This window comes from Fonsecaea multimorphosa, assembly GCF_000836435.1.
Source record: "Fonsecaea multimorphosa CBS 102226 unplaced genomic scaffold supercont1.29, whole genome shotgun sequence".
NCBI lineage: Eukaryota > Fungi > Ascomycota > Eurotiomycetes > Chaetothyriales > Herpotrichiellaceae > Fonsecaea > Fonsecaea multimorphosa.
This window is the reverse complement of record NW_015971663.1, coordinates 114,483-140,543: the sequence shown is the minus strand read 5'-3', so window position 1 is coordinate 140,543 and position 26,061 is coordinate 114,483. Positions and strand designations below refer to the sequence as shown.

The 26,061-nt window shown below is 52.5% G+C and overlaps 11 protein-coding genes across 11 annotated transcripts; 6 read left to right on the top strand and 5 right to left on the bottom strand.

Moving 5' to 3' along the window:
- Positions 1 to 372: 372 nt before the first annotated feature.
- Z520_10290 (uncharacterized protein) lies at positions 373 to 2,405 on the top strand (the record flags this gene model as incomplete). The annotated part of the gene is made up of 8 exons (XM_016780783.1): positions 373 to 481; positions 537 to 766; positions 819 to 1,148; positions 1,201 to 1,262; positions 1,322 to 1,395; positions 1,452 to 1,636; positions 1,688 to 2,056; positions 2,106 to 2,405. 8 exons carry the CDS (start codon positions 373 to 375, stop codon positions 2,403 to 2,405), a joined length of 1,659 nt encoding a protein of 552 aa, XP_016628076.1.
- Positions 2,406 to 3,165: 760 nt separating this feature from the next.
- Z520_10289 (uncharacterized protein) lies at positions 3,166 to 5,367 on the top strand (the record flags this gene model as incomplete). The annotated part of the gene is made up of 3 exons (XM_016780782.1): positions 3,166 to 3,953; positions 4,016 to 5,146; positions 5,211 to 5,367. 3 exons carry the CDS (start codon positions 3,166 to 3,168, stop codon positions 5,365 to 5,367), a joined length of 2,076 nt encoding a protein of 691 aa, XP_016628075.1.
- Positions 5,368 to 5,968: 601 nt separating this feature from the next.
- On the top strand, positions 5,969 to 6,298 carry Z520_10288 (uncharacterized protein; the record flags this gene model as incomplete). The annotated part of the gene is made up of 1 exon (XM_016780781.1): positions 5,969 to 6,298. One exon carries the CDS (start codon positions 5,969 to 5,971, stop codon positions 6,296 to 6,298), a length of 330 nt encoding a protein of 109 aa, XP_016628074.1.
- A 969-nt stretch (positions 6,299 to 7,267) lies between these two features.
- On the top strand, positions 7,268 to 8,565 carry Z520_10287 (uncharacterized protein; the record flags this gene model as incomplete). The annotated part of the gene is made up of 4 exons (XM_016780780.1): positions 7,268 to 7,560; positions 7,640 to 7,877; positions 7,967 to 8,368; positions 8,455 to 8,565. 4 exons carry the CDS (start codon positions 7,268 to 7,270, stop codon positions 8,563 to 8,565), a joined length of 1,044 nt encoding a protein of 347 aa, XP_016628073.1.
- Positions 8,566 to 8,725: 160 nt separating this feature from the next.
- On the bottom strand, positions 8,726 to 10,819 carry Z520_10286 (uncharacterized protein; the record flags this gene model as incomplete). The annotated part of the gene is made up of 1 exon (XM_016780779.1): positions 8,726 to 10,819. One exon carries the CDS (start codon positions 10,817 to 10,819, stop codon positions 8,726 to 8,728), a length of 2,094 nt encoding a protein of 697 aa, XP_016628072.1.
- Positions 10,820 to 11,486: 667 nt separating this feature from the next.
- On the top strand, positions 11,487 to 13,202 carry Z520_10285 (uncharacterized protein; the record flags this gene model as incomplete). The annotated part of the gene is made up of 4 exons (XM_016780778.1): positions 11,487 to 11,583; positions 11,632 to 12,792; positions 12,848 to 12,949; positions 13,006 to 13,202. 4 exons carry the CDS (start codon positions 11,487 to 11,489, stop codon positions 13,200 to 13,202), a joined length of 1,557 nt encoding a protein of 518 aa, XP_016628071.1.
- Positions 13,203 to 13,519: 317 nt separating this feature from the next.
- Positions 13,520 to 16,080, bottom strand: Z520_10284 (uncharacterized protein; the record flags this gene model as incomplete). The annotated part of the gene is made up of 7 exons (XM_016780777.1): positions 13,520 to 13,884; positions 13,975 to 14,300; positions 14,350 to 14,441; positions 14,493 to 15,593; positions 15,649 to 15,748; positions 15,804 to 15,858; positions 15,909 to 16,080. 7 exons carry the CDS (start codon positions 16,078 to 16,080, stop codon positions 13,520 to 13,522), a joined length of 2,211 nt encoding a protein of 736 aa, XP_016628070.1.
- A 666-nt stretch (positions 16,081 to 16,746) lies between these two features.
- Positions 16,747 to 18,462, bottom strand: Z520_10283 (uncharacterized protein; the record flags this gene model as incomplete). Its single annotated transcript, XM_016780776.1, has 1 exon — positions 16,747 to 18,462. One exon carries the CDS (start codon positions 18,460 to 18,462, stop codon positions 16,747 to 16,749), a length of 1,716 nt encoding a protein of 571 aa, XP_016628069.1.
- A 981-nt stretch (positions 18,463 to 19,443) lies between these two features.
- Positions 19,444 to 20,995, bottom strand: Z520_10282 (uncharacterized protein; the record flags this gene model as incomplete). The annotated part of the gene is made up of 2 exons (XM_016780775.1): positions 19,444 to 19,485; positions 19,523 to 20,995. The coding sequence occupies 2 exons, from the start codon at positions 20,993 to 20,995 to the stop codon at positions 19,444 to 19,446; spliced, it is 1,515 nt and encodes a 504-aa protein (XP_016628068.1).
- Positions 20,996 to 21,428: 433 nt separating this feature from the next.
- Positions 21,429 to 22,472, bottom strand: Z520_10281 (uncharacterized protein; the record flags this gene model as incomplete). The annotated part of the gene is made up of 1 exon (XM_016780774.1): positions 21,429 to 22,472. The coding sequence occupies one exon, from the start codon at positions 22,470 to 22,472 to the stop codon at positions 21,429 to 21,431; it is 1,044 nt and encodes a 347-aa protein (XP_016628067.1).
- A 1,311-nt stretch (positions 22,473 to 23,783) lies between these two features.
- Positions 23,784 to 25,731, top strand: Z520_10280 (uncharacterized protein; the record flags this gene model as incomplete). Its single annotated transcript, XM_016780773.1, has 6 exons — positions 23,784 to 23,952; positions 24,015 to 24,310; positions 24,367 to 24,734; positions 24,933 to 25,125; positions 25,180 to 25,285; positions 25,346 to 25,731. 6 exons carry the CDS (start codon positions 23,784 to 23,786, stop codon positions 25,729 to 25,731), a joined length of 1,518 nt encoding a protein of 505 aa, XP_016628066.1.
- Between the last annotated feature and the right edge of the window lie 330 nt (positions 25,732 to 26,061).

The window sequence follows — 26,061 nt, the reverse complement described above, 5'->3', positions numbered from 1 at the left end:
ACCTTTCTCCGGCCGCTCAGCCTCGTGGCTAAGAAAAAATGTCGAAGCCATCCTCGTGAGGGGTTGATTTATCTTGAAAGGCCCTTAATTTCCTAGACTGGAAATCCCCGAGTGGAATTTCCCGAAAGCATCAGAGTTGGGGAAAGACGTCTTAACCGGTCAAACTCCGTACCATCTACTCCGAACCCTGTGCATCTGGGGCCCCGTATGGGGTCCGTTGTGGGATACACAGCCATGTTACCCAGGGGTCTATATGAAGAGGGTGGACTGACTGACCGGCTGTGGTGTGACTATCGTCCCGCATCTGCTCCCTGCAACTCAGCGATCCTCTTGCTTCGAGCCGACCAGTGGACGCGGACACCATTCTGACAGATGTTTGGCTGGAAAGCTGCGAAGGCAGCCGTCGAGGCTGAGGGCGTCTACATTGGAGGCTGGGGCCTACGGAATGCTATCTGGCCAAAGCGCGTTGACGGCCATCATGGTTTGTTGCCCTCGAAATGCGAGAATCTTAATGAAGGAAAGCTGACCCTCAACAGCAAGCAGTCAAGATAGGATCGAACACGTGGCAGCGGTCCAGGACTGGGACGAGGACGAAGAGCGGAAGCTGGTGAGGAAGCTCGATACACGAGTTCTGTTCCCCTGTTGCATTATATACTTCCTCGCGTACCTTGATCGGGCAAATATGGGATTCGTGAACGTGCTCCAAGCTGGCAAACCCAGCAGCTTCGAGGAGACCTTACATCTCGAGGGCTCAGATTTCAACTGGGTAAGTATCTCCATAGCAGGTTTTGGGCCTCTAGACACTGACAAAGACGCAGGCTGTATCCGTCACGTACTTCATGGTTACTGTCCTCTTGATTCCGTCAAATCTGTTGATGAAGAGGTTCTCTGGAAAGTTCTACTTCCCGGTAATCATGATTCTCTGGGGCACAATCGTCATGTGCATTGGCGCAGTTCATAACAAAGCTGGTCTGCTCGCTGCTCGGTTTTTCCTGGGAGTACCTGAATCAGGCGTCGTCCCGGCCTCGATAATGTATTTTTCCTTTTGGTACAAGCCACATGAGCGAGCATGGCGGATTGGTATCTTTCATGCCGCAAATGCCCTTGCTTCTGGAGTGGGAGGTTTCCTCGCTGTTGCGATCGACCACGTAAGTCATCAAGATATCTTCGTGCCAGAACACCCGGTGCTGACACGAAAAGCTCAATGGAAAAGCCGGACTCGAGAGTTGGCGCTGGTTGTTCATCATTGAGGGGGCCATGCCGTAAGTCCTTCTTCTAAATAAAATTGCCTTTTATGCGCTGACTTTTGATTGTCTCAAAGGATTGTGTGCGCAGTTCCGATTCACTTCCTCCTCCTCACATTCCCGGAAGACTCGAAAGCATTGACTGAGCGAGGTAGGTTATAATGTGCCCGGCTGATGTTACAAGGTAGCTCGCTAATGGACATCAAGAACGTTACATTGCCGTCAATCGCTTTGGTCGTGGAGCTACTCGAAAGACGGATGTCACATGGGACTGGCCAGCTTTCTTTAATGTCATGTCTCGACCGTCAACATATGTTTTCTTCGTGTCGTATCTTTGCTTACTGATCGTCGCGGTGGCACTCGGGACCTTCTTGCCGACCATCTTGAAAGTGGTAAGCAATTGTCCATTCGATGTCCGCAGAACTTCTGACTGAATGTCACAGTTTGCCAAATTCAGCAGCACCAAGGCCAACGAATACAGCTCCTCGGTGTATTTCGTGGCGATTGTCATCTACGCCTTCTGGAGCTGGCACTCTGACTGGACGCGTGAAAGGATATGGCATTATATCATCCCGGCAGCCATGGCTATTCCGTGCTTCGCCATCTGGACCCATGTTGCAACACAGAAGAGCTTCAGTGACATGACGCCGATCCAACTTTACGGGTTGGCGTACCTCGGAAATATGGTCTCTATCGCGCAGCCAGCTGCTCTGGCGTACCGAACATCGACACTGTATGGAGCGGCTGAGCAAGCCATCGGTGGAGCTTCCGCTGTCGCTTCGCTGTCAATTGCAAGTATTATTGGTCCTCAGGTAGGAGCAGCCTTTGCCAAAAGCTTGACAAGAGTATTAACCCTAGCAGATCTTCCCGAGCACAGACGCCCCTTGGTACCTGCCGGGCTTTGCTGCCGCGTCCTCCACCATCGCCTTTACCATCATCAGCTTTGCAAGCTTGCCGCTGTGGCTGCTCTGGGAGGCAAAACGGCGCAAGGCAAAGACTGGGCATGCGATGCCTCTACGAGCCATCGAAGATGCAGAACACAGTACTATTTCTGCTGCCAACCTCGCTCGTCTTCATGAGCAGAAGGTATTGGAGGAGAAACGCGCTCTGGATCTGGAGAATCTTCGCCACATTGAAGAGATCCCTGATACAAAAGTTTAGTAACCGGCCCAAACTCAGAGGCTTAAGCAGCATGACAAAAGTATGGTTGGGATTTACAATACTCACATGGTTCTCTATTTTATAAACGTCAAACTCGACATTCTCGAAGTCATTTTGATATTCAAACGAGGTGATGGTGGTAGCAGGGCTTAGAGGAACCGTTCTTCTGACGCTGGAATGTATGCAAACGGACAGTGTTGATCCCGTAAAGAACTTGAGATACACGGTACCATAGTCAGGCAATTGCTGAGGCATGACTTTAGCACTTTCGCCAAGCAAATGCCAGAGTTCAGACACCACATCTAATTACGTGCCGGTGAGGATCTTCAGAGTTTCCTTTCTGGATCCCACCTCATCAACTGACACGCACCACATACCGGACAGCTTCAAGTTCCTTGCATCACGAGGCACATGTTGTACTAGCTGAATAGGCGATACTCGGAGCACCGAGGACCTCGCTGAGTTCGGAAATTACTCGTTTTGTTCAATTGCCTTCAATGGCCCCACGGCAAAATGATTTGCTAAACGTGGAGACTATATGCTCCGCAGCTTGTCATGCTCGTGGCCTGTGAACGACTCTTTGAATACAGCTTACTTTCCGCGATCAGGTGAGCCTGAACAGCTCGGCATCCATGTCTTTGCCGTATCGCCATTGGCAACACTGCATTTATGTGAGGATATTTGCCAATGTGAACTCATTTTTCTTCTTGGTGCGATAGAGTGACGGAGAATCCAAATTTTCCACAGACTTCAACCAGTCATGGGTTACTCTAGAGACTTCAGCGCTGCGCTCAAGCCTGCTGCACCGGATGGCGCTACGGTGATTGGCAACGAGCGAAGCCGTTCGAGCATCGATATACAGCAGCTGTCTGAGCATTTGATGGGGTCTGAGTATCTTGAGCGCCAACGACGGGTTCTGACCATCTTGCAACAAGAGAGGATATTCTCCAAGTCAACCCAGGCAAACCTCTCACGACCGGACAGGTATAAGCTTGGCCTCGCTCGTGGAAAGCGTATGAGACAACTCCAAGACAAGCACGGTTGGGACGACGATGACTTCTTAATGGCTGAATACCTTGTCGACGACATTCAACCATACCATCTCCATATTTCGCTTTTCACCGCTGCTGTCCGTGAGCAGGCGAACGATGAGCAGAGGCGGTACTGGATGCCCAAGATTTCAGCGTGGGAGATTATCGGTGCTTATGCCCAGACGGAACTGGGCCATGGGAGCAATGTACGAGGGATAGAGACTGAAGCACGGTGGGACCCGACCACGAAAGAATTCATCCTTCATAGTCCCACGATCACGGCGAGCAAGTGGTGGAATGGCACACTTGGCCGAACAGCGAACTATGCAGTTGTCATTGCCCAGCTCATGTTACCTGAAAACGGGACCTACAAGTCATACGGGCCGCACCCGTTCCTCGTTCAGATACGCGATCTCAAGACGCATCGGCCTCCCCAAAGTATCGTCGTCGGCGATATAGGCCCGAAGTATGGATACGCTCCCATGGACAACGCGTATTGCTTGTTCAATCACCACCGGTAGGAGGGACTTACCTGCAAAGTGAGCCAATGGTGCGCCCCTGGCTAACCAAGGAGAATAGTATTCCGCACGGCGCTATGTTGTCCAGACACTCTCGCGTCGATCCAAACACTGGCGTTTACGTCAAGCCGAAGAATCCATCTTCGGTCTATGGCCAGCTTACTCGAGGACGTTCAGTCATTGTCATGAATGCGCGTCTGGTGCTGGCTCGAGCCGTGACAGTGGCGGTACGCTATCTGTCGATTCGACGACAATTTCGTGACCAAGATAATCCGACTCAGCCGCTGGAGACCTCTGTGCTCGATTACACCACGGTGCAGATACGAATTCTGCCCCTTTTGGCAACGACGTTTGCCCTTCATTATTCCGGTGCTTACATGCGGCAGCTGTACGAAAGTACACGCAAGAACGATACCACAATTGACACGGTCGATCAAGCTGCTCTCTCCGAACTGCATAGTACGTCAGCCGGGCTGAAGAGTCTAGCCACCACGCTCGCTGCAGACGGAATCGAGGTCTGTCGACGATCTATGGGCGGCCACGGGTTCGGCGGAGGTACAGGCCTCGTGCAGCTGAATGCGGACTATTTGTCCAAGCCAACGGTGGAGGGTGACAACTGGATGATCACGCAGCAGGTCGCGCGGTATCTCATCAAGAAGGTGAAGGAGCAGGCACATGCGTCGAAAATCCAGCCATTGAGCCAGACCGAGAAGCATATCAAAACGTATCTGTCCGCCCAATCTCAAGAGCCCAAATTTGACGTTCTGAATCGCGACCAGTCCATTGTGGATGCTTTCAACTGGCGTATGGCCTGCATGGCATGCCGCGCATACGACGCCAGAGAGGTCCGGAAGAGATCTTGGAACAGTCTGCTCATTGAGTTCCACAAACTCAGCAGGGCCTACTCCCAGGCCATGCTGGTGTCGAACTTCTACGCCGCGGTAGCCGGCGACAACAACAACGAGGTCGCTCTTTCGGATTCATCGACGCGCTCTGTTCTACTGGACCTCTTCCGATTGTTTGCCCTTCATACCATGGACTCGGAAGCTCGGGAGTTTCAGAACTCCGGCGCAGTTTCCTCGGACGATCTGAATGAGTTGCCCTCGAGAGCGCTGGAGCTGATGGAAAGAATAAGGCCACACGCTGTTCGGCTGGTAGATGCGTGGGCAATCCCGGACTATTTGCTTGACAGGTCAGTACATCCCCCTCCAGCACCCGTACAATGGCCCTGGAGCTCATGCTAATTGACTGAAAAGTGCACTCGGACGGTACGACGGCAAGGTCTATGAGGATCTCTTCCATCGCGCACACATCTTGAATCCTCTCAACAAGGTCACGTTTAACCCTGACTACAAGACTGACGAGATCGTTATGGGAAGTGGTGATGCAGGGCAGATCCTGGCGAAGTTGTAGATGTCGAGCGGAAAATGTGAAACAGCATATGGTGAGAGTTGATAAACTGCTGCTTTGTCGTAAAGGAGGCCGGGTCAAAAGAGTACATTAGCATTGGTCAAAATGGTCGAACAGTCTAGTATGTTGAGCTTTCCAGGTCAGAGCCACAGCAGAGTCTTGTAGGAGACAAAGGACTTGGTGTGGTACCTCAAAGATCTCCTAAGAGATGGTTCACATGGAATACTATAGGTTCGGTCTAAGAGAGATTCTATCTCTATCTTTTAACTGGATCAGCTCCAATTGGTGACTCGAATACTGGGCATCCCAACCAGGCAGTGTGTCGTTGAGTCGCCTACGTCAGATTGAGACCCGTGGTGCCGGCGGTAAAGTTGGAGAATGTTCGATACGCAGCCAGTGTGGAGCCTGGAAGCTTCTACCAGGTTTTACGGGGGCTGATAGCAACATCCAAGACTCGCATATAGTATTCGTCGAAAACGTGGAGAGAGGGATGAACTGATTCCAACAGCAGACAACATTGATCACAGTTCTCTCCAAGCATCCATTTCCCTGCCACTAGAGAGAAAAAAAGGAGCCCATAACAAGACGCAGAGACAAGCAAACCATGACATCGAATCAGCCACAACATTCACAGAATCCCTCTGCCCAAGAAAAGGACGCAGGTCCGACATCTTCACCGCCGCTCGCCCTACCAGCACCGCAAGATGCACCGACTTCAGCGACCGAACCACCGCAGTCTACATTCAAGCTTGACGCTCTAGGTCCTCTGGTCATCAATTCAGACGGCACGCTCTCCAGGATCCACAATTGGGCCGAGATGACCGAGCTGGAGCGCGAACGCACCCTCCGCATTCTGGGGAAGCGGAATCAACTCCGACGAGACAACAAGCTCGATTCAGAGGCGGAGCATGGCAACACCGAGCCCGGGAAGTAAATGAATGAGGGGACGTATGATCGGACGAGTTTCGAGATGGATCAAGTTCCTCGATATTTGGACCTAAACTGCTAGACGAGGGGTGTTGGGCAGGAGGTGTGAAGAGGTTTGCAACATTACGCTCAGCACATACTTATGAGTAGTGAGCAATGTCGGCAGCACCATGAGGACTAGTGAACGTGGACAGGTGCAGAGATTAATGCACAGGAAGGAAGATCAAAGGGAGCAACAATCTGTTCGAGCACGCGGTAGCGTCAAGGGCGCTTGTCCCCCAGCGCAGGAGCGAGTCTCCACGGGGCGAATCATAAGGATATTGCACTTCACAATCCTAATGGTAGGATTGTCGAGTGAACCATCATCGGTTTGGTTGAGAAGGGAATAATACATGAGCATCGTGCCATCAGTATTGCATTAGGGATCACGGCTTGTTGACCGAGGAGGACATGCTTCCGAGCGACGCTCGCCAGAGGGGAAGAGGAGAAGGGTACTGAGTAGCGATTGATTGTCAGGTATAGTTCACAAGGTTAAGTGACGGGCAGCGCCCCATGAGAAGACTGCTGACTACCTAGGTAGTTTATACCCCTGTACGAGGTACCGAGTATTACCCATTTTATCGAATAAGCTCTGCTCGGTTAGTTAGCAGTTGACTCGACTATGCAAACCCCCGCAGTACGAGGTATATTTGACAGCATCGGTCAAAGGACCGTAAGCCCGGTGAAGGCCGATTGGAACAACGCCCAGCAAAACAATGGAACTCATTCGCTCTGGCTTCCCTGTGGCTGCCAATTAGGCTAATTCCCGGGCTGCTGCTTCAATAGCCTTTGTCCCCATGAGTCGAAGGGCGTCCTGCGTGTATATCTGCCCTGGACGATCTCCACTGACGCGAGAGCTGGGGTTCTGGAATGCCTAATCGATCCTTCTCACTCTCGCGTCGCGCAACGGCAATAAGAATTCGAAAGGACTAAGAAAATGCCTGGAAAGATCAGCGAATGGTCCGACTACTCCTTGACGGAGGAGCAGAAGCAGCACTGGCTGGAGCACGGGTTCATCAAGGTCGAGAACTGCTTCTCCACCGAACTCGCAGAGAGATGGACGAGCTCCATCTGGACGAGACTCGGCGCGGATCCGGACGACAAATCGACGTGGCCGACGGAGAAGTTGAACATGCCCGGCCACACGGTCATCTCGGTCAAGGAGCACGCGCCCAAAGCATACGCCGCAATGTGTGAGTTGGTGGGCGGAGAGGATCGAGTCGCCGACTGGTATGTATGAGCCGTCCACGTATCGTGGGAATATATATGTATACGTTCCCAGAGTGTTGCATGCTCAGTTCTGCAACAGGTGCAAATACTGGAAAGATGGCTTCATTCCCAACCTGGGCAAGCCCGAATACAAGGAAACCGATCCCTTGGATTTCAGGTCGCTGGACAACTGGCACTGCGATGGAGACTGGTTCACCCACTTCCTCGACTCCCCGGAGCAAGCTCTTCTGGTGATTCCCCTGTTCACCGAGATCAAACCCAAGGGAGGAGGCACCGTCATCTGCACGGATGGGATCAAGTTGGTGGCTGAAAAATTGGTATGTTTGCAGCTGCAGCAGCTTGCTTTGACGTCCCTCGCCAGACTCGCTTGATGCTTCTTTCTCTTACCAGCCGTTGGCGACCGTAGTACTCGCTACCGCAAGGAGCCACGCCCTACCTGGCGCCTCGAGGCACGCCCGAGATCCCCAAATCCAACCCTGAGCGCCGCAAGCTCTGGAATTCCTGGGTGAAAGATTCCAGCCTGACTCGCGACGAGTCCTTCCACGAAGCTACGGGGCAAGTGGGCGACGTGTACTTCTTGCATCCGTTCATGTTGCACTCGGCATCACGCAATCTCCTCCGAAGCGTCCGAATCATTACAAACCCCCCCGTGGCCTTGAAAGAGCCATTCAACTATAACCGTCCAGACGGCAACTACAGCCTTGTTGAGGCCAAAACATTGAGGGAACTGGGTCGACCCGAAGGTTTGCCCGAGTGGAAGATTACTGGACCAAGAGAATTACTCCCGAGTGCTGGCGGCAGGATAAAGGTACGCTGCATTCTCCACGGGCATTGCCTTCATGGTAAACTTTGAACCAAGTCAAGTCCATACTGACCCCTTTCACTCCAATGCAGATGCAAGAGGAAATGAAAAGAAACGAATTGGAGCGCTTGAAGAAGGCCGGCAAGCCAATTCACACCCTGGAGGGTGCCACCGAATATGGCTTGGAGTATTACCCGTCCTAGCTCACCCTGGGACGTACTCTTGGCCGGCGACAGAGCATGCTTGAAGTCTGTAACACATGTGGTAATTTTGTAATAAGAACATACTTGTGTTCGTGGCTGTTCGTCTGCAATTTGGTCTTCTCGCGAGTCTTGCTATGGTTCTATGTTAGCTCAAGCTCCCTCACCATTCCAGAGACGTGGTTTTCGACGATTCCTCAACAAACCCAGCTTCAGCAGCATCTCGCGAAGCGTTGCCAGCCTTCTGATCCAGGCTCTGCAGCTTAGAGAACAAACTGGGTCCGTATCTTTCATAAGTGCTGATCAATCCACCTTCGGCAAGCAGTTGTTCCTGAATACGATCCAGCCGGAAATCCCATGTTCGTCCTCCACAATGGATCTGCCGGTTTTTGACGTCAATCACCACCTCTTCCCCTTCTTGAGCGAGCTGGTAGAAGTCATCGTCCTGGAGTTTGATCCCCATCAAGCCGTTGTTGACTTGGTTTCGTTGGTAGATGAAGGCGTACGACTTTGCAATCACTGCTTGAATGCCCGCCCACATTAGCGCCTTCGGAGCCTGCTCTCGAGACGAGCCACAGCCAAAGCTCTTTTCCGCAACGACGATCGAGGCACCGGCCTGTGCACGATCATAAAACTCGGGTCGAGTATAGCAGAATGCACCCCGGGCAACCTCTTCTTGGGTAAGGTGAGAATGGCATTTGTCCGTCGGAATGATACTGTCCGTGTCAACGTTGTCCCCGAACCGCTGCACTCGCCCTCGAATCGACTCGGGAAGTGATGGCGGCGGCTTCTCTTCTGCCGATGGGAGGAGGTCTGCATCGGTCTTTGTTCGGACAGTGGGAAGGAGTTCCGGTTCGACATATCCTGGTGATTCTCGTGGCTCCTGTGCACCGTATCTCCTCATGGCGTCGAACTCGGCCATGTCGATCTTACCCAGGATATCCGTGGGACTTTGCAACGACATCGAAAAGCTAGAAATGGCCACCGTTGCTGCAGAAGTAATGTTTGCGATTGACCCGGGTCCCATTCGATCACGGTAATTTCTATTCTGGGAAGACAGCCACACCTCCCCTTGGCCAGCCTTGTCGACCCCCATACCCACGCAGTAGCTACACCCAGGTGCGCCAATCTCGAAGCCCGCCTGTTCGTAGACCTCTAGAAGGTTTAGTTCCTTCAGCCTGTTGATGATGGAATTGGACCCCGGAGTTACGCGCCGCAAGCCCGGCACCACGGGTTTCAAGCCCTGAGACATCGCCTCCTTTAATACCAGTGCAGCCAGGATCAACTCTTCTTCGGTCGTGGTGCATGCTCCTATGAAGACCCCTTGGAGGTGTTGCAGCTGCTCTTTAGCTTCGGAGACGGGCACAACGTTGTCTGGGGACGGGTACAGCGCAATAAAGTGCTCCAATTCTGACAAATCCACATCGAATGTCTCAGCATACTGCGCATCATCGTCTGGCCGGAAGTACAGGCTGTCTGATTTATGTCGAGGGTCCCTCCGACGTTGAATGTACTGCATGGTTACCCCGTCTGGAACAATACAAGCCCCGATGCCGCCGAACTCGGTCGTCATGTTTGCAATGGCGAATCTTGCATCACACGACAGGTACTGAAGTCCTTCTCCAGTGTATTCGACAAGACGGCCTGCTGCGACAGTATTTCTTCGGAGCTTGCGCATTACCCCAAGGATAACGTCCTTACCGCTGGTCCCAAGGGGTGGCGTGTTGATAAAGTTGATGCGGACAATCTCTGGTACCTCGAGATAGGTCTCTCCAGTGACAAGCTGCAAGATCATATCGGTAGACCCAACGCCAATTGCGAGACTCCCGAGCGCTCCAGCAGACGAGGTGTGAGAGTCGGCGCCGATGACAAGCATGCCGGGTTGACATCGAGAGCGATAATATTCGGTGTGCATGATCGTGGTGTTGTGTCCAGCATAGTTGTCCCCGAGGTCCATTTCTTTTGCAATCTGGTCACAGGCCTCAATAAGAGACTTCTCGTAGGCCCTGTGGTTCACTCGTGGGTCCACGACATGGTCTCCTGCCAGCCAGAACCTGTCTTTGCGGCGGATGCCGGGACGTCCCATACGCTCATAGGCTTTGTTCATGCCAAACCAAGCGACTTCCGATGCCAGAAACCAATCTGGAGCAACGCGGATCACGGTACCTGGTTCCACGTACGGAGTCTCGAGACCAAGAGCATGATGAACCAGTATTTTCTGGCATGCAGTCATCGGCCGCCTGTTGGTGTGGTCCATTGCGCTTTCGAGGTCTGACAAAGAGGCCTGGTAACTTCAGTTGCAAGAATTTTGGCCCGAGGACAACGGTATACGAGTAAACTTGATATAGCAATCTGCAGGTCACAGGGCAAGTGGAGGTTATGCCGCCGTTCTACCCCCTGCGTACTCCAAATCTTGAACTCAGCAGCGCTGAAAAGGTTCGAGATGCCACGCGACACGGGACAACTGCCGAAATCCTCAATGCACCGAACCCACAAAGAGTACCGCTTCCAGCGATTCCCCTGGGAACCTAGCACACCGAAGCAAAGGAATTGGAGGCATGCATGTCGAGAAGCCCCACGAGCGAGACGCTCTTGGTTCGGTGGATGCAGGACAGCATGCAAAAAAAGACGAAGCTAGGCTGCTCGATGGGTCAAGCGAGACGTTTCTGTCTGCGACGGGTAGGTCCCCAGCACATGGGGAGCCGTACCATTGGTTGCGTGGGAGCCACCGGCCAGATTCCGGACGAGGCTGTCCGGAATTCGAGCGGCTGGGGTACTTGCCCTTGACGTCCGATCTTCCCCCGGATCCAAATCCCCAGACTCTTGGAGAATTGATATAATCAGGCGAATGGATGCCCTTTCGGTGTACCAAATCTCGCATACCGCCTTGTCATCCCACGAGGACTGCCGTCCCACGAGTCAAGATGATTAGCGAAGGAAGAAACAACCACCTCATCGACAATTGGAAATGTTTGGTCATTTGCTGTGCGGTCAGCATGGCCAATTGCCAGTATGGCTTTGGTAAGAGCTTTCACCAGGATGCACTTGACGGCGCTGACCTTTTCGCAGATACCGCTGCTGTCGCTGGTTTCCAGGCCATGATCGGTTTCCTCGAAGTCTTTGGCTACAAGGACCCGAAAGTCAAATCCGGCTGGAATATCAATACCAAGCCTCAGCAGCTGATTTCAAGCTTCCTCAACGTCGGTACCATTGTCGCGGTGCTCCTCGGCGGTCCATTTTCCCATCGGTTCGGTCGCAAACCGGCAATCTGGATTGCCGCCGTCGTATCGATGGTGGCATGCGGCGTCCAGGTCGGAGCCAATGGTCTTGCAGGCCTCTATGCCGGCAGGATTCTTCTGGGGCTGGGGAACGGCTGGTTCATCTTGTTCAGCAACATCATGACGGTGGAGCTGGCTCCCCCACAGCACCGGGCCTTGCTTGCCTCGTTCTTTGGATTTTGGGTGAATCTCGGAAGCATTCTCGGAGCCGTTGCCGACAACTATAGCAAGAACCTGCACAGCCGTCTGGCATATCGGATTCCTCTGGCTTCGTTATTCGCGATCCCATTCCTGCTCAGTATCTTCCTATTCTTTGTCCCAGAATCGCCTCGCTGGCTCCTTTTGCAAAACAGGCCAGAAGAGGCCCGCCGAGCATTGGAGAGCATCAGAGGCAAATCTCTCAAGGCAGAGCTTTTGAACGAGGAGTTCGTCGAGATGCAAAGAGGGATTGACCAAGAAAAAGAACTAGCATCGACAACCTCGGTCTTGGACATGTTCAAGGGTACCGATCGCCGGCGGACGATCCTGGCAGCGGGGGCTATCGCATCGCATGCAGCGTCTGGAGTCTGGTTCACAATCTCGTACAGCACGTTCTTCTACCAGATGGCAGGCATCGACAAGCCATTCCAGGCGACCATTCTGCAGAATTGTCTCGGATTGATCGGCGCAATGTGCGGCATGTTTCTAATGCACAAAGTCTTTGGCCGCCGCACGATGCTTTTGATCGGATCTGCCGGCTGCTGCATCTGCATGTTGGTCATTGGTTTGTTGAGCCTTGCTGGACATGGAAAAAGTGCTGGCCAAGCGCTGGTGGGCTTTGCGCTGATGTTCAGTTTCTTCTACAATGGCTTCACGGGCACGATTACCTGGCCGATTGCAGGGGAGCTTGTCAGCTCTCGACTGCGAGTCTTCAGTGTTGGCCTCGGCACTGGCATCAACTATTTCTTCAACTGTGAGTTTTGAAACAAAGGACCATTGTTCGGAGCTGAGGCTGACCATTTTTACAGGGCTGATCTCGTACTGCACACCATATTTCCTGAATGCGAACAATCTCGACTGGGGGGCGAAGTATGGCTACATTTGGGCGGGGTCGAATGCGATTGCATTCGGTCAGTTTCTCCCTGCTTTTATGTGACTCCCAATAGACGCTGACTTCGGATTGCAGTGTTTTTCTTCTTCCTCATCCCGGAGACCAAAGGACGTTCGTTGGAGGAAATCGATGAGATGTTTGTCAACAAGGTGCCGCGCAGTCAATTCAAGACATATCAATGCGTCTCATCAGAGAGGGCCCGCGAGATCGCTGAAAAGGAGCTCGACGAAGTTACGAAGAGTGGCATCACTGTCCACGCTGAGAAGGTCTGAATATTTCGAGTTTGCGGCCAGGGGTCTTTTGATTTTCAGCGCTGTTGGGCTCCCTCCTCGTACCTAAGTATGGAATAGCTCCGAGTCACGTGCTTGCCCGATCTAGTCTATAGGTGGCTAGCCGATAAGGGATGTACCCCGTTGATAATTACCTCGTACTTACCTAGGTATGCATCTGCTTTGCTCAAGAAAAGCTGGCGCAAGCAGGACGGCAATTAATTGCAGTTCCATAAGTCCTATTCAGAGGATACTGGACACTCGTCGCTGAAGGAGCGAGCCATAGTTTCCCAGACTAATCTCACATTATTTGTTTTTTTTCACATTTCTTGCTCGTTGTCATTCTGAAAGAGGACTTTGAGCTTGGTCAGCGCGTCATCGCAGTTGACTTCCATGCTGGTGATAACATCGACCGCTTCTTCTTTGGCCATGATGAATTGAAGGACGACCCAGAAGTGAAGCGCATTTCTGTACATGCCTTCGGCTTTCAGGGATTTATCCGAAGTCTGCGAGTGCAAGATTTCCCACAGTTGGCGCCATCTTTCCAAAGCGCCCTTGATTTCTTGTGCCATGGGGCCCGTGGCAAAATTCGAAGACTTGGCCCCGTTGATCCGGCGACCAAAGTTTGTCGTGGGCAAGTTGAGTGACATTGTCATTACACAGGAGTGTACGTACGTGTACAGAACTGAGAAAGAGGTTAGTCAATCGCCATTTAGCCAGTGCTCACCAAGCCAAAGACGACAGAGCAGCAGACCAAAGTAAAAGACGGACTTACAGTGGATGAGAATGAATAGATCAAATATGGTGAGGTTGCAACCGCCTTCTGTTTCTTCTAAGGACGCCCCACTTTCGGACGGATCCGCCTGTGATGCTGTTGTTGAATCAGAAGCCTTTGCTTTTCCATCAAAAAGAAGAGCAAACGCTTGAGACATCGTCAATCTTGGTGCAAAGATGGAGTCGTCCTGCATGAAAGGGTGTCGTGAGCTGAAGATGGCTTCTTTGCAGGGTAGGTCATTGTCGAGTTCGCCGAGCGTTATGCGACAAGGATAGTTTGAATATATTCTCATGGCGCAATCAAGTAATGCAATAACTGATATAGTTCTGGGTGAATGCAGTCAGCAAAAGTTAACGACGGAGGTGGTGAACATACCGGATCTTCGTCTCTTTCTGTAGCCAAGCAACTTCGGAGATGCGATCGGACGGCCGATGACGCGCATGATGCAGCTGCATGCTACGAGCGACCTGGAGAGACTGGTTAGTGACAATCTAAGCATCGGGAGGGTAAGCTCGAACATTGATGACATCTCCAAGCCGGGATTGCATTGCTCTTCGTTTAGAACCCCGTGTGCCTCCCCAATACTGCGCAATGACCATCAAATAGCCAGCCTGAAGCTCTTGGAAAATCTCCCAGTCCCGATCTTGTTGAAGAGAGTCTGAACGTGTCGGCAGAGAGTCGCCTTCTATAGATCGAGTGACTTCGACCTCAAAGGAGAAAATTTCCGAATCGAAGACCACCAATTCCGCAACATCGACCAGTCTCTTCGCGGCAAGCCTTTCTGTCTGATCTTTGGAATACATCGCCCCGATGAAGACCACGCTGATGACCAAGCCCACTGGGACTTTGGAGGGATCGAACGACGGTCGATGAATGATGGGGCAGTTCAGATGCCAATTCCGGAAGTAGAGCGAGATGAACTTGCGGATCTTCTCCGCGGTCAAGACAAAATTCAGGCATGCAGTCAATTCTTGGCGAGATTTCTCATCCAAAGCCAGGCACCATAGCTTATTGTAGATTGCCATGTTCAGCGCTGAGACATACGGCGCCTGATCCGAAGGCTGCTGTGTCGAGCTGGAGGGTGTGGAGCCAATGTGAGCGTCCGGCGATATCATGGCCGGGTCGTAAAGTTCCAGCTGTAAATCAGTATATGAAGGGGATTGAATCAACCCAAAAGGCCCTGTCCAAAAGTCCAGATACTGATCATCAATTCCCATAGGTATCTGAAACATCCCGGAAAAGTCGAAAGTAGCAAGACCGTCATCTTCCGATTTCGGATCGGCGTCGTCGTTTTCCTCTTCCTCCCCTTCTTCATTTTGTTGATGGAACTGCAGCCCTCTTTGCCGATCATCGCAAGGAGGGAGATTGAAGGTCTCTGTGAATGTGTCGGTGCCGCCGTTGAGGAGTGCCTGAATGGACACACGGTCGCCTAGGGGGCCCAGCTTCTCGGCAACTGGAAAACAATCAGCACCATCGCCAAGCGGTTTGTCTACATGTGGCGGACTAGAGGGCCTACTTGACTTGTCTCGTAGAGAGTGCTTTTGGCGACACTGTACTTGTTTCTTCTTACACTGTGCACAAGGACTGCCTCCGTCACACCGAATTTTGGAGGAAATGCACTTGATAGAGGTCAGTCACGTTGTATGACTTTGTTGTTTCGTCCAATGTATTCACCGTCACACAAGCATGCGGTCGTCGACCCTTGGGAATCGAGTTGGGGACATCCCGGTCTCCCCGCCGTTGGCAGTGGCCATAATGCGTTTGAAGGCGATCCCTGCCCAGGGCATCAGCTGCACGACTTTGGGGTACTGAGAAGTTGGATATCGTACTTGCGCGAGAAGTCTCGAGAGCAGAAGACACAAGAGAATGGTTTAGCCCCGGTATCTTCACAAGGCAAGTTAGCGGCGTTGCACAGTCTTTCTGCTGTTACTCACGTCGAGTTTGATGGCGCTTCAGGTGTTCAGCGCGGGAGAAGCTCTGCCCACACTCTTTACATCGGTAGCGCTTCTCTGGGGTGCTGGAGGCGCCGGTAGGGGTCTCCGTCTGCTTGATGCAAGCTGAGGAGAGGAGAGCCTGGTTTCTAATCAAGTCGTGGAAATTTTCCATGGTTGCGACCACGGCGCAGATATCTGCGACTGCCTGCGACTAGAGAGAATCGTGGACTGCTTTTTTGGAGGGGTCCACGGCTTAGATAAGTGCGGCGGCGGCCACAGCGGCGACAGCAGCCCGAATGGCAGAGCATATGGGGACCTTCTTCAAGGGGCCGGTCAGGGGCGGGATGCGGAGAAGCGCCCCCACGGCAATTTTGTGGGTGTCAGCTCCGCCCGGCCCAGAGCCTAGCGCCCAATAATCCTCACCTAAGCGAGCTGCGCCCCGGCTGGTGCTGCGGAGAGCGTTGGCACCGCACCGCATCGTCATTCGCCTGCTGTCGCCGTGACCTTTCGGAAATACCCCAGCTTCAACCCTAAGTAGTCTGCTGCCGGGCAAATCGACATAAGACTAGGTCACCATTCATTTAATGAGCCGAGGTCGACAACAACAAGATCAGTCACCTACAGTGGGTGGGCAGTCCCCTTCTTGTCATCTTCATGAGCCTCCTTGCGGATAGCCCGACCCAACCTGCAGTAAATACATCATTGGATCGGTGTGTTCCCATCGACGCAACTAAGACTGATCTCGCACTGTACATGGTAAAGAGACCAGCCAAATGATTGGGAAGATGTGGAAATGGAGAGCAAGAGAAGTCGCATACATCTACTGGTCATCGCCTGATCATGCAGAACGCTCTTGTACTGGCCCACTAGCATGATCTGTCCGGCAAAAGCATGAAAATTTGATGGGTATATCTGCCATGGCTGTGGCGTGCGTCAGCTGGGGTCGAATAAGTCGAGCTTCGGCTATACGACCCAGCTTCATCAGACATTCATAGTATCCACGGAGAGCCCAAACATTGTTTGGATGGCGAAGAGCTCGAGGGAGAGTGTCATCGAATCCCAGATCGGCACTGTACACAGCTGCGGCGAGTTCGGCATGGCCTTGTTCCAGCAGGAGAGCACCATAAGCATGCCGAGGCGGTTGCATCCACCCCCAAGGCTCATCATACGGAAGTGCATCATCGAGAGCAATGGATTTGCGGAGATGTTCAAACGCTGCCTCGAAGTTCCCGCGGCGATATTCCAATTCGCCATCCAGCATTGATCGCGCAATTGCAAGGATGTCAAGGCAGGTGTTGTTGAAAAGTGTTCGGGTGGATTGCACCCGCGACACTGCTTCGTTGAAGATGATCCGCTGCTTCTCTGCTTCCCCCACCTTTCCCGTAGCTGCCAATGCAATACCTTTTGCGTAGTGTATCAAGGCTGTTGTCACACAGTAGAGTTCCTCGTCTTTGGGTAGAGACAGCTCAAGAATTTCCTGCCACAAGCCAAAGCGAACGAGGGCGTGCACACGCATCCCATGGAAGGCTTCGAGCCAATCGGCCATTGGAGGGGACTTGACACGGAGGAGCTCTTCTGGGACCGTTGCTTCGATCCAGCTGGCAGTTTGCAGCGCGACTTTCGACTGGCCAGCAAACATTGCAGCGTACAGGCGAAAATGGTAATTGTGGCATCGATAGAGCGTATAGAAGTTCAGTGGACCAGCACGAGCCACAAACTTTTCGTCCGCGTAGATTGCATCGGTGTTCGAAGCGATCGCTCGGCGGTAGTCGCCGCAAAGTATGTCGAGATGGGTAGGCATATGGTGGAGATGGCCAGCATCAGGTATCAGCCCTCTCAAATGATCTGCTACGGGCATGGCAAGTTCGGGGCGGCCGGACATTTCCATCAGATGTATATAGAGATGTAACAGGCCGGGATGCTGCAAACCACCCTTCAAAGCTAAGGCGTGATCAAGGACGGCCTTGGCTTCTATCGTCCTTGCTCCAGGGGCTGGCTGTCCGGTGGTTAAGTCCCAGAGTCTCCAAGGCGTGAGATTCATCAGGGCGTCACCGTAGAGGGTGGCCACATCAAGGTCGTCAGGGAATGCTTGATATACTGATTGCATGGCATTGGCGTATGGTTGATTCCAGATGGAGCAATCAGCAGCTGCTTGCGCATGGGGATATCGGAACTCGAGGGCATCAACCAGGGCCTTTTCGACCGCTGTGATATGGCTCGCTTCGGCTTTGGCCTTCCTCACAGCAGCGTGTGTCCTAGTTACAGTTGATTCGAGCTCCTCTCCGTCAAAGAATTCCCATGGCTTGTTGTAGTTGGGACCCAGGGCATACGCTAGACCCCAGTAAGCCATGGCACACCCTGGGTCCAGGCTGATGGCTTTCCGGAAACATTCTGCAGATTCCTCGTGGTTGAAGGCGTAGCTCCAAACCAGACCACGATCGAACCATAGTTGAGCTTCTTTGTTGCTTGTGCTTACAGGTCGACTGAACGATCCCAGGTCGTAATAGGAGTCCGAGGTTTTTGGGACGTCGTGTTGAGCACTCCCATCCGTCATATTGACCGCTGTGCATGGAGGGTCCCTCGTATGTTTGGCGGGTGGTCAGATATCGAGAACTGACACGCAACCGCAGGTATTAATTAAGAGATGGTTTGGCGGGGTTCGATCGGAAAAAGGTCGGAGTGGCGCCCGAAATCGTCGACTCAACAACAGTTCAAATTGCATCTTACAACCTGCATCATCAACACCAAGTCCATCTTGAGAGGACAGGGCGACTCGATAAATCCCCATCTGCTCTCTCACAACTCTGCGATTGTGTCCCACAGCTCCTCTGCCACGTTCTAGACCCTCGGAAGCCCTGGAAAATAATATCCCTCTGTCCAAGACCTTCTGCTTTGTTATCGGTGTATGAGTTGCCGCTATGCTTGAGGTTGTTGCATGTCTACTCGAAATCTGCTAAGCCAACCTACGGAAGTGATACATTGATACACTCTTCACAACAGCTTCCATGAGCTTGGTGGCCCTCTAGACTGCCTCGTTCTACAATATATAGGTGAAGCTGCACCCAGACACGTAACGCACAACAAATACAACAATGCCACAACTGGAATTTTGTCCTCTATTCAGGGGTGGCCGCTGGACTATTGAATGAGTTTGTTCCATGTTCATGTCATCAAACCAGTGATTATCGAAAGAAACGAGGAAGCAGGTGGCCACATGCCCCTCTCTACCAATTGGCAATATGTTCTACGCCTAGCTGAAAATCGAGTATCCACGTTGGGGTTTTGAGGCACACCCACTTCTCCTGTGAGGCATCTTCCTTTGCTTTCTCTCACATCCCACCGTCCTTCCCAGAGTGACGAGGATCCTTCCTGGTAGGACGAGAATCGTGCCCTGGAGGACGACGATCCTTCCCCGGGGGACGAGGACCCTTACCTGGAGGATGAGAATCCTTCCCTGAAGGACGAGGAGCCTTCCCCGGGGGACGAGGATCTCTCCCTGGAGGACGAGGGTTTCCCCAGTAACCCATTCTTCCGTTCAACTCACTGGAATTTCTACAACGTGGATGCTCCCGATCCTCTGCAGCACCAAATGGCCACATTGGTATGAAACAGACCTCGTTGAACGCGCACTGAGGACACCTTTTCCAGACCGACCAATCTAGGTACTCGGTGAGCAACCGCAAGTTCTCCATTGACTGCGATAGCGTAACATTCGTGTTGTACGCGGCGAATAGAGTCTCGCAGATCTTCTTCGTCACAGTGTGGATCGAGCGGCCCGCAAATGAGTTCAAGGCATTGCTTTCGAACGGATTGAACTGGGCCACACACCGATTCACCTCGGCTGTTGTGTTTCGCGCGTCTGAGTCGACAAAGACACGGAGAATCACTTCCAGCTCCTCGAAAAGGTCTTCAGCACTTGTCAAAGTGCCTCCAATCAGGTACTTCAACGCGCCAGCATAACGTTCAACCACCATATCTGCAACGCTCTGCCAGTCGACAGAGCCCTTATCATTCAAGGTAGTGGCAGGATCCCATGAGTCAATCATTCTGTCAACGTCTTTGCGGACTCTGTCCAGAGCCACGGGTGAAAGGTTCTTCAGCCTAGGCAAGTCGGTTTCTCCTGTGAACAGGTCGAGATCATAGGCATATGCCGTCACGAAGTGATCGTAGTCTAGCCTGACTCTGCCGCCGCCAATGCCGTCATAACGAGCCGCTACAAATTTGATCCATTTCCACATTCCCCAACCGAAGCCTTTGTTGTCAGTACTTGAATCGGCATCATCTGGCGAAAACGGGCCAGCCCTGACCGATTGTACAAAATCCAAGGTGTCAGAGAAAGAGCACATGATGATCTCGAAACCGGCCTCCATGCGGATAAAGCCCTTGACCTTGCCGTTCCAGCGCTCATGAGCCAGTTTGCAAAGACCATCTGCTCGTTCTCTCTCTTGTGCCATGCCGCCATGTTCGGAGGTAGCATTCAGAAGCAGAATGTCTTGCGAATCGAGGGTGCCCATATCACACTTGCCAGCTGACATGCCGTCAATGTAAAGCAGCGGAGTTATTTCTTTGGTCCGATAAGTGTGAAGCCAGCCTGGGTCGGGCTGAGGTCTATCGGGCTCGGGTTCATGACGCTCGCCCACGGGACCAAAAATGGCTTGTGCTGCGTTCAGAAGGGAGGAGCTCATTCGGTGCTTTGGGCCACGGAGAAGAGGCTGGTCGGCATATTCCGCACCTTTCCCCCCCTGTGGGTGTACTGCCTCACGAGGCCTATGGAATTTTCGTGCAAAATTGATGGCATGTTCGGGCTCAAATGCCAGCCATTCTAAGCCTGGGACGGGTGCCATATTGGGGTTGCCGTGATAGAACTGTGTGCCAGCCGGGACCATGGCTGGGAATAGTGACATGCCGTTATGATAGATGGATGAGCCCCATTGTCGCATGGAAGAATGGATGGCGTTGAACACATGGTTTGCATTGGGGACTTGATCGGCGGCTTCGACCGGTTGATGCGGAGGCAATGCTGTAGTTCGCGCGGCTCGTGGGAGAATGAGAAGGACCAGCACAAGGACTGGCCACAGAGGCCACATTGTTTTTTGCTGTCAAGCGAAGGTGAAGAATGGAAAGATACCAGACGAGGTTTTGAGGAAGACGGCGAGACGGTAGGCGCCTGATAGCACCTGATGATCTTGATTCCATATCAAATGGCACAGAGTTGTATTACCGCTGTGAGCTTATCTGATGGGTGCCTGAGTGATTGCGCTATCGGAGATTGATTGGCGTCGGCGACCACGAATGCCTTTGGATCCCATTGGGTGACCATCTCGCCTTCTAGTCTTTGGATGGAGTTGTAACTTTGCGTACGTGGACAGCAGACGCGGCTTCTCTTGTCGAGTCTCTATGTGGCCGTATTCCATCTCCATCTTCATCTCTACTTGCATGATTTGTGTCTCTGTCTGGTGCTGTCTTCCTTCGCGCGTGCTCTATGGTTTAGATTTCTCTCTGCCACCACCATCTAGCTATCTAGCTCCTTGAACCTCGGGCAACAGCATCGACTGTCGCCATCCCTTTTTCTTCCAACGCTGCCAGAACCCAGCGCACCGCGTCTCCCACCAATTCAGGTTTTCTCATGAGACTATCATGCCCCCAGTCCATCAGCTCCCTGAACAAGATGCTCCCTTGGTCACTGCTCCCTACCAGATCAACCTGTGCCTTGACCATCTGATAGCTGTACATTTTCCACTCCTCGATAAACTGCTTTGCTCCCTCCCGCTCCTTTTGCGTCCCACCCCCCAGCCTCACTCCCTCGTCGTACATCTTTTGGTAGTCTCCCGCCATGTTACACCGGATCACGGCCAAGATTCCCCCATGATAGGTGTGCTTTTCCAACTGCTGCTTCTTGGCCAACGCCCGTGCACTCCCATGGGTGTCTTCTCTCCTGGCACCCTTGATTGTCCGCAGACTCGCTTCGATCGCAGCATTCCATTCCTCGTCGGTCATGCCAGACTCGGTCTTGAAATTGGTGAGCTCCTCCCAGTCCACGTCCTGAGATACAGCCAGAAGATCAGCACTCGGCATGCGCGGGAACAACGCCCATGCTAGCTCCGAGACTGTGTCGTATAGGACGACCCCAGAAATGATATCTGTAGTCTTCGCTGGCCGATGTTTGACCAGTTGATGGTGCAGGAATTCTCGCAGTGGGATCCCTCCAAACGAATGTCCGATGAGAAGGTACGGTGGACCGACATCGATCTTGCTCAGAAGCGCATCAAGGTCTATTGCCCCGTCTTGGGCGGTCAAGGACTCGACGTTGGAGGGCAGCGTGCTAAGGTCATAACCAGCCCTGTCGTAGAAGAGCGTCCTGACAAAGGTACACAGGTGTTGTTCGACCTTGACATAGGCCGCCAGAGCTCCACCTGCGCCCGTGAAAAGGATGGCTACGGGGTCACCAGGACGACGAGCCGGGCCAGAAGCGCGAGCGAACAGAGACAGGTCCCTCGCAGGGAGAGACACCAGTGCTGAAACCGGGGCGTCTTCCTCCCACGGATTGTGTTTGCGGATTGTCATTGCTGCTCTTGTAACCTACCACTGACTTACCAGCTGCCGTCAACCCTCAACTTCGCCTTGATTGTCCCTCGCCCTCGCGCAGTTTAAAGATCCCCAGACGCAGCAGAGATACGACAGACACGTTGCGATGACGTCACGCTCTACGGCTCAATATTGATCGCCCTGCGAGTAATCCAACATCGAGTCCCTGACCGCCCAAGACGGGGCGATAGACCTTGATGCGCTTCTCAGCGAGATGAATTGGCTATTCCAACTCCGAAAACTAGACCAGCAGGTCAGTGGATGCAATTCTTTCGAAAAGGCGTCTGTCTCTTCTGTTCCTTGCTCCTCCGCGGATGAGACGGCACGACGGCAACAGCCAGCAATGATGTGCACCTAATTGCGACCCCAACGATGTGCTTAGTGTTTGATGAAGTTCGGCCCATCATATTCGCCCGACAACAAGCCATATCTCAAACTCAACTTCGACTTCGACATTCCTACCACTCCATCCTTTCTCTCGCCTACGCATCGTCCTCGCCTTCAGGAGATGCGAAGAGAGCTGACTCCCTGCGCGTGCTTGGTCTGGTGCTACCCCGCAGAGAGCCCGGCTCAGGCGTCCAGCTACCATCCCACCCATGATTCACCCGACCCAGACCTGGCCGACAAAGCCTATGATGTTAGCAAGCTAGCTGCTCGGCTTATACCAAAGCAGCTTCCCACGATCTCCTGGCCCGACCCCTGCGGCTCCCCATCAGACTCAAGAATACATCGAACAGCTTGGCTGCCGACATGGTGTGTTTGCCATCTGCCGGCTCTACGTGTTGGAGCTGCTGCGAGCTTGGATGAAGAACCCTCGCCCCTCCTGAACCCTCACCGACACTAACAAGAACCATGTCATGACCAAGTACGGAGTACAAACCACCCTATCTCCTCTGGCTCCAAATTGATCTTCCCTATCTTCCCCAACTTTGCGGAGATGTGGGGACATGAAGAAGGGTGGGATTGACAGCAGGAGCACATGGATTTCTTGGCCCAGACTCAGATGACTATTCTTGAGTGTGAGAATCCTACACTCTCTGCTCCTGGTCGACGTGTACCCCAACCTCGTTAAATCGCTTGCCGATGGATGCTGTTGCCCTTTTGAATATACTCCTTTCCTTCGGGGTAAATGGGGTGCGCGAAGAAACTGCCGTTGCTTGGAGAAGCCCTGGGTATCCCCAGCTGTTTCCAGCACCCAGACATTTGAAAAAGCTGGCATAAAGTCTGAAGCCCGGTATGACCTCAGAACAGTCGATCGGAGAGCTCTGAGAAGTCTCGCGAACTCTCAAAATGGGTGCAGGAAACAAGTACAATTTCCTCGTCGTCTTCTTCGTGACCTTCGGGTCCCTAACATATGGGTACAACTCTGCAATCATTGGGGCCGTCATTGGCTTGCCATCCTTCTTCCAGTACTTCAACATCGACATCAAGTCAAGTGGTGGCTCCCGAATCACTGGAGGTGAGGGTTTTCGACGACAAAACGGACATTTAAAAAAGTTTTGACTGACTTGTTGTCCCCAGCAACCAATGGACTCTTCGCAGGGGGTGGGTTCATTGGCTGCTATCTCATCACTTGGCTGGCCGACAAGGTGGGCAGAAAGAGGTCCATACAAATCACTGCCTGTATTTGTATCGTTGCAGGTGCCCTTCAAGCCGGATCTGTGCACATTGCCATGTTTCTGGTCGCTCGATTCATGATGGGCCTAGGCGTTGGTATGGCCGTTGTCATCACGCCTCTCTATCAATCAGAAGTTTCCCCCGCGCACTCTCGTGGGAGAATGGTGGGTAGTCATGGATTCATCCTTTGCGTTGGATACGTAAGCTTCCCTTGCCGATATCTCTGTTTGACTTGCTTTCTCACACATGATACCAGGGCTTAGCTGGATGGACCGGCTACGGCTGCTATTTCTTAAAGAATCAGGTGGCTCAATGGCGTCTCTGCCTTGCCCTCCAAATCGTCCCACCGCTCTTCCTCTTACTCGGATCTCCGTGGCTTCCTGAGTCGCCTCGATACCTGGTCGCAAACGACATGCAAGAACAAGGGTTTGAAATCCTGAAAAGATTACACCACCAACCCGAAGACGAGGACGATACCATTGCCCGGGAAGAACTTTATCAAATTCGTCAACAACTCGACCTGGAGAAGCGCGACGGTTGGAGACAAGGCTGGGTCCAAGGCTGGGTTCTCTTGTTTTCCAGGAAGTCTTATCGAAAGCGCTTGCTCTTTGGATTTCTCCTTCTGTGAGTTTTTTCCTCCGATATGGTTTCATTCTTCATACTCGGATTCGCAATCTTGATATGCAATATTACTCTGAATTTGAAGGGGATGCTGGGTCATTCCGATATGGATGGTCAAATATTTTGTATTGGGCCTCTTCCCCCGAGCATCATTCGCAAGATGCCTTCTTTGAACTTGAGACATCTGCTGACAAGTCGCAGTGGTCTGGTCCAGAGCACGGGCTGCCTGGTAATCAACAACTATCAAGTCCTGCTTTACAACGGCCTCAGTCTGTACGGCGCCATGCCTCTGATGCTGTACGCCCTATGGGACACTTGGGCCGCCTTCATGAACTTCATCAATTCGCTTCTCCTCGACAAAGTCGGCCGGATCCCGATCATGGTTGTTGGGCAGGTATGTTGTTGCTTGTGGTGCACTTCCGTGGCAACAGGCTACTGATGCATATAGATTGGGTGTTCTATCTCCGTTGCTGGGTTCACCGCTTGTCTTGCGAGATACGGCGGGACCGACAATCGGGTGGGCAATGGATTTGGCGTCTTCTTCCTGTACCTGTGTATGTCTCTGGCTTCAAAATGCAATTCCTACCCTTCAGCACCCTGACATTGTTGACCAGTCGTGACTTTCTTCGGCGGCTCGATGGATGCCTCATCCTACGTCTACTCTTCCGAGATCTTCCCGACTTCGATCCGCGCCCAAGGCGCCGGCTTCAGCGTCTCTGGTCTGTTTGCATTCAGCTTGATCTACACCATGTCTGCCCCCGTCGCGTTCAACAACATTGGTTGGAAATACTACCTAATCTTCGTCATTGTCCCGTTGTTTGGAGCCGCGATCATGGCGCTGTTTTACCCGGAAACCAAGGGGCTCGCGCTGGAGGAAATCGGGAAAAAGTTCGGCGACGAGATCGCTCTCGATCTCACACATCTCTCGGCCGAAGAGCGAGCCAGGCTTGATAAGACTCTGGTGAATGCCGAAGTTGTCGAAATGGAGATCAAGGCCTGAAGGAGTGACAAAGTGGTAAAACGGCAATGGACCGGGTCGCCGCTAAACGTGTGGGCGCCAAGTACTTAATATCCCCAGATTCGGCCCGAATCGGACCGCGGAGTTTCACAAGGAGCTTGCTTGATATGGGAATACCGACTTACTGTACGAGGGCTTCATACGGTAACTGTTCGACGGTACTATCACTCATCGTCAAGGGATGTGAAGCCCCTGCTTGTCGAGCAAATCTCTATCTCTTACTGCTGGTCGGGGTGGCCACTAAACTAATATTGAACAATTCTATGTTATATCATATGTATAGCGTCTTTTCCATGCAGACCCAATCTATCC